The 2780-nt window shown below is 39.5% G+C and overlaps 1 protein-coding gene across 1 annotated transcript; it reads left to right on the top strand.

Annotated features, from left to right (window-relative positions):
- Window positions 1–754: 754 nt before the first annotated feature.
- LOC131176478 (proline-rich receptor-like protein kinase PERK13) lies at window positions 755–2563 on the top strand. Its single transcript, XM_058141528.1, has 3 exons — window positions 755–1249; window positions 1973–2288; window positions 2499–2563. The coding sequence occupies exons 1-3, from the start codon at window positions 755–757 to the stop codon at window positions 2561–2563; spliced, it is 876 nt and encodes a 291-aa protein (XP_057997511.1).
- Window positions 2564–2780: the final 217 nt, after the last annotated feature.

The following is a 2780-nucleotide window of genomic DNA, read 5'->3' as shown; positions in this document are numbered from 1 at the left end:
AATTTACATGTTTTTGTTTGAATTGTTGCTAGTTTTTACAGTCTGCAGATTTTTGTTACTGTTCATGCTACTGTTCATGCTGCTTAAAAGGTCAATTTCTATGTCTTTTCTACAATTTTTGAATGTCTGAAGCTTGTCTCAAATGCTGCTGAAAATGTGCTTTTGGTATAAGTTTAGAAAGGAAACCATTTCATTAAGTGTGTAAAAAGGTAGTCACAATTGGTGCCTAAATTGAACCATGATTGCAAAAAGCTAAATGAACATGTACAATGCTTACTAAGTTTATGAGAGATGATAAGCTTAAATTTTTCAATTTGGTGGTATTAATGTGAATTTGGTAATTGCTGAGGGTCATGATAGCATTCTATAGCATTTGGACTGTTTTTGGTAAGTAAAATCACAATTTTCCCCAAAACCTGCTGAAACTTGCTGATGATGTTACTTATTAAGCAGTATCCTATGCAAATTCTGCTTAACCCTATGCTTAACCCCAAGCATAGCCCAAATTATCAGTTGTCTGTCCCACATTTTAAAAAGCCCAAAACTTCTGCCATTTTTATGAAACCCTCACCCAAACTCCCAATAAACCACAACTTTCATTCTGCCGACTCCCTTCTCGCACCATTTTTTCCCGCAAATTTTAAGGGAAGCTGAAAAGTCTTTTTCTCTTCATTAAATGGTAAGAACCAAAATGTGGTCCACCCACAAACCCAAACCCAAACCCAGAAGATTTCGACACTCTGTCAAATCGAAAATGGGTATTCCATCATCTCTACCCACAAACCCTAACCCCAGTCCCAGTCCGCCGCTTCCTCAATCACCACCACCGCAAATGTCGCCGCCACCTCAATCACCACCATCGCAAACGCTGCCGCTACCCCCAGGCCAAACACCAACTCTCATTCCGCCGACCCCCCTCTCGCCACAAACTGAGCAGCAAAATGAGACACCCATTTTTGAAACTCAGTTCCCAAAACCAATACCTGAATCTGCGCCTACTCAAACGAAATCTAAAGGTAAAACTAAAAAGGCTGCAGGTAGACCCAAGAAAGCCCCTGTCGGAAAACGAAAAAGAGCACCCTCTGTTCCTTTTGATCTAAACTCTCCACCTCAACCTTCCTCTGAACCAGTCAGCAAAAGGACTAGGTCCTCCTCGCAAATTCCACCACCAGCGGTCCAAACCCCTGTATCTCAGTCACGCTTAAACTCTCCAACAGCACCTGTGTCCTCTGCCAATAATATAGAGGAGGTACTTTCTCCATTACCTTGGGCTTTTAGAGACATGGATATAAAAAATGCTTATGACAGTTTAGTTTCTAAACCTATTTTGGCAAACAAATATATGGATGAGCAGATTTTAAAAGAATTAGGCATCTATGACTCTGTATTTGCCTACTTAGATGCTGTCAACTGGACTAAATTTGCTAGGATTAGGGAACCAGTGTACAAGGATTTGACCTTGGAATTTTTGAGTTCCTTAAGGCTGAATTGCAAACCAGTAGTACCTGAGCATAAGGATGTGATATATTTTCGATGTGCTGGAATTGATAGGAAGTTAGACATGGATGCTATGAATGCAATTTTTAGTTTTCAGGGTTCGGGCTATAAAAATATTGAGTGGAAACAAACTATTTATGACCCTGTTCAATTCTGGAAAGACATTGCACCTTTTGGGGGTTATTATAGATGGAGGACTGCAAAAGCCTCTAGGATAGTTGATCATGTGTTGAAATACCTCCATAGGTTCATTTCTTACACTGTTTTAGGAAGGGGACACAGTAACAGCATTGTGGGTGCTGGAGATTTATTTTTCCTGTGGTGCATGAAGGAGAGAAAACAAGTAAGCACAGCCCATTTCCTAGCTACTCATCGGCACCAAATTGTCACAAAGCATACCAAAGGTAGTATAGTTTTTGGAGGATATATAACTGCTATAGCAAACTCCTTTGGCTTTAATGCTAGTCTATATAAGCTGCTGCCAGTTTCTGGTGAATCATATAGAGACGGCACAATGTTGCTACACATGGATGTTTGTGAGAAAGTAGGAAATACCTATGCTTTGTTACAGCAGCATCCTGAAGCCAGTGGTACTGCAGACCCCACTACCTTTGCACCAGCAAAACCCCAACTAACCACTGCCCTGCAGTTTTCAGCAGACATTTTGTCCCCCTTAAGATCCTTGGAATCCAAAATAGCAAGTTTCACTGTGCAACCATCTGTTCCCTCACCTGACACCACAGATATCCTTGCTACCTTGAAGAGCTTAGAAGTTAAAATTGATACCATGGGTCAGCAGCAGGTCGACCAAAAGAAGAAGCTAGAAAAGAAACTTAAAAAGAGATTTTCATCTCTTAAAAAGAAGCAGAAGCAGCAACAACTTCAAATGCTGGAGCTCTACAACAAATTGGCCCAATCTTATAACAATTTATATCATTGGGGCCAAGACATGCTTCAAGAAATGAAAGACCTCACAGAAAATTTGGAAACTACTTCTGAAGCTTCAGATCACAATGAACCTACTGCAGGACCTGAAGCAGACCCTGATGTAGCAACAAAGCCTTGACAGCAGAGCTTGAACAGTAGCAGCAATTTAGTATTAGTTTTAGTACAAAGAGTGAGTGAAGAATGCACTAGTTTTTCAATTCAGTTTCTGTTTTAGGTTTATTTTGTAATCTGTTTATTTTAATCTTTAAACTTTAGTAATAGTTGTAATACTTTGGTAATTAGTTTTTATGATTATACTTGCACTTCTTTCCTTTAGTTTACTTTATTTTATTTTA

This window comes from Hevea brasiliensis, unplaced genomic scaffold (genome assembly GCF_030052815.1).
Source record: "Hevea brasiliensis isolate MT/VB/25A 57/8 unplaced genomic scaffold, ASM3005281v1 Scaf126, whole genome shotgun sequence".
Classification (NCBI taxonomy): Eukaryota; Viridiplantae; Streptophyta; class Magnoliopsida; order Malpighiales; family Euphorbiaceae; genus Hevea; species Hevea brasiliensis.
This window is presented reverse-complemented; position numbering and strand designations above follow the sequence as displayed.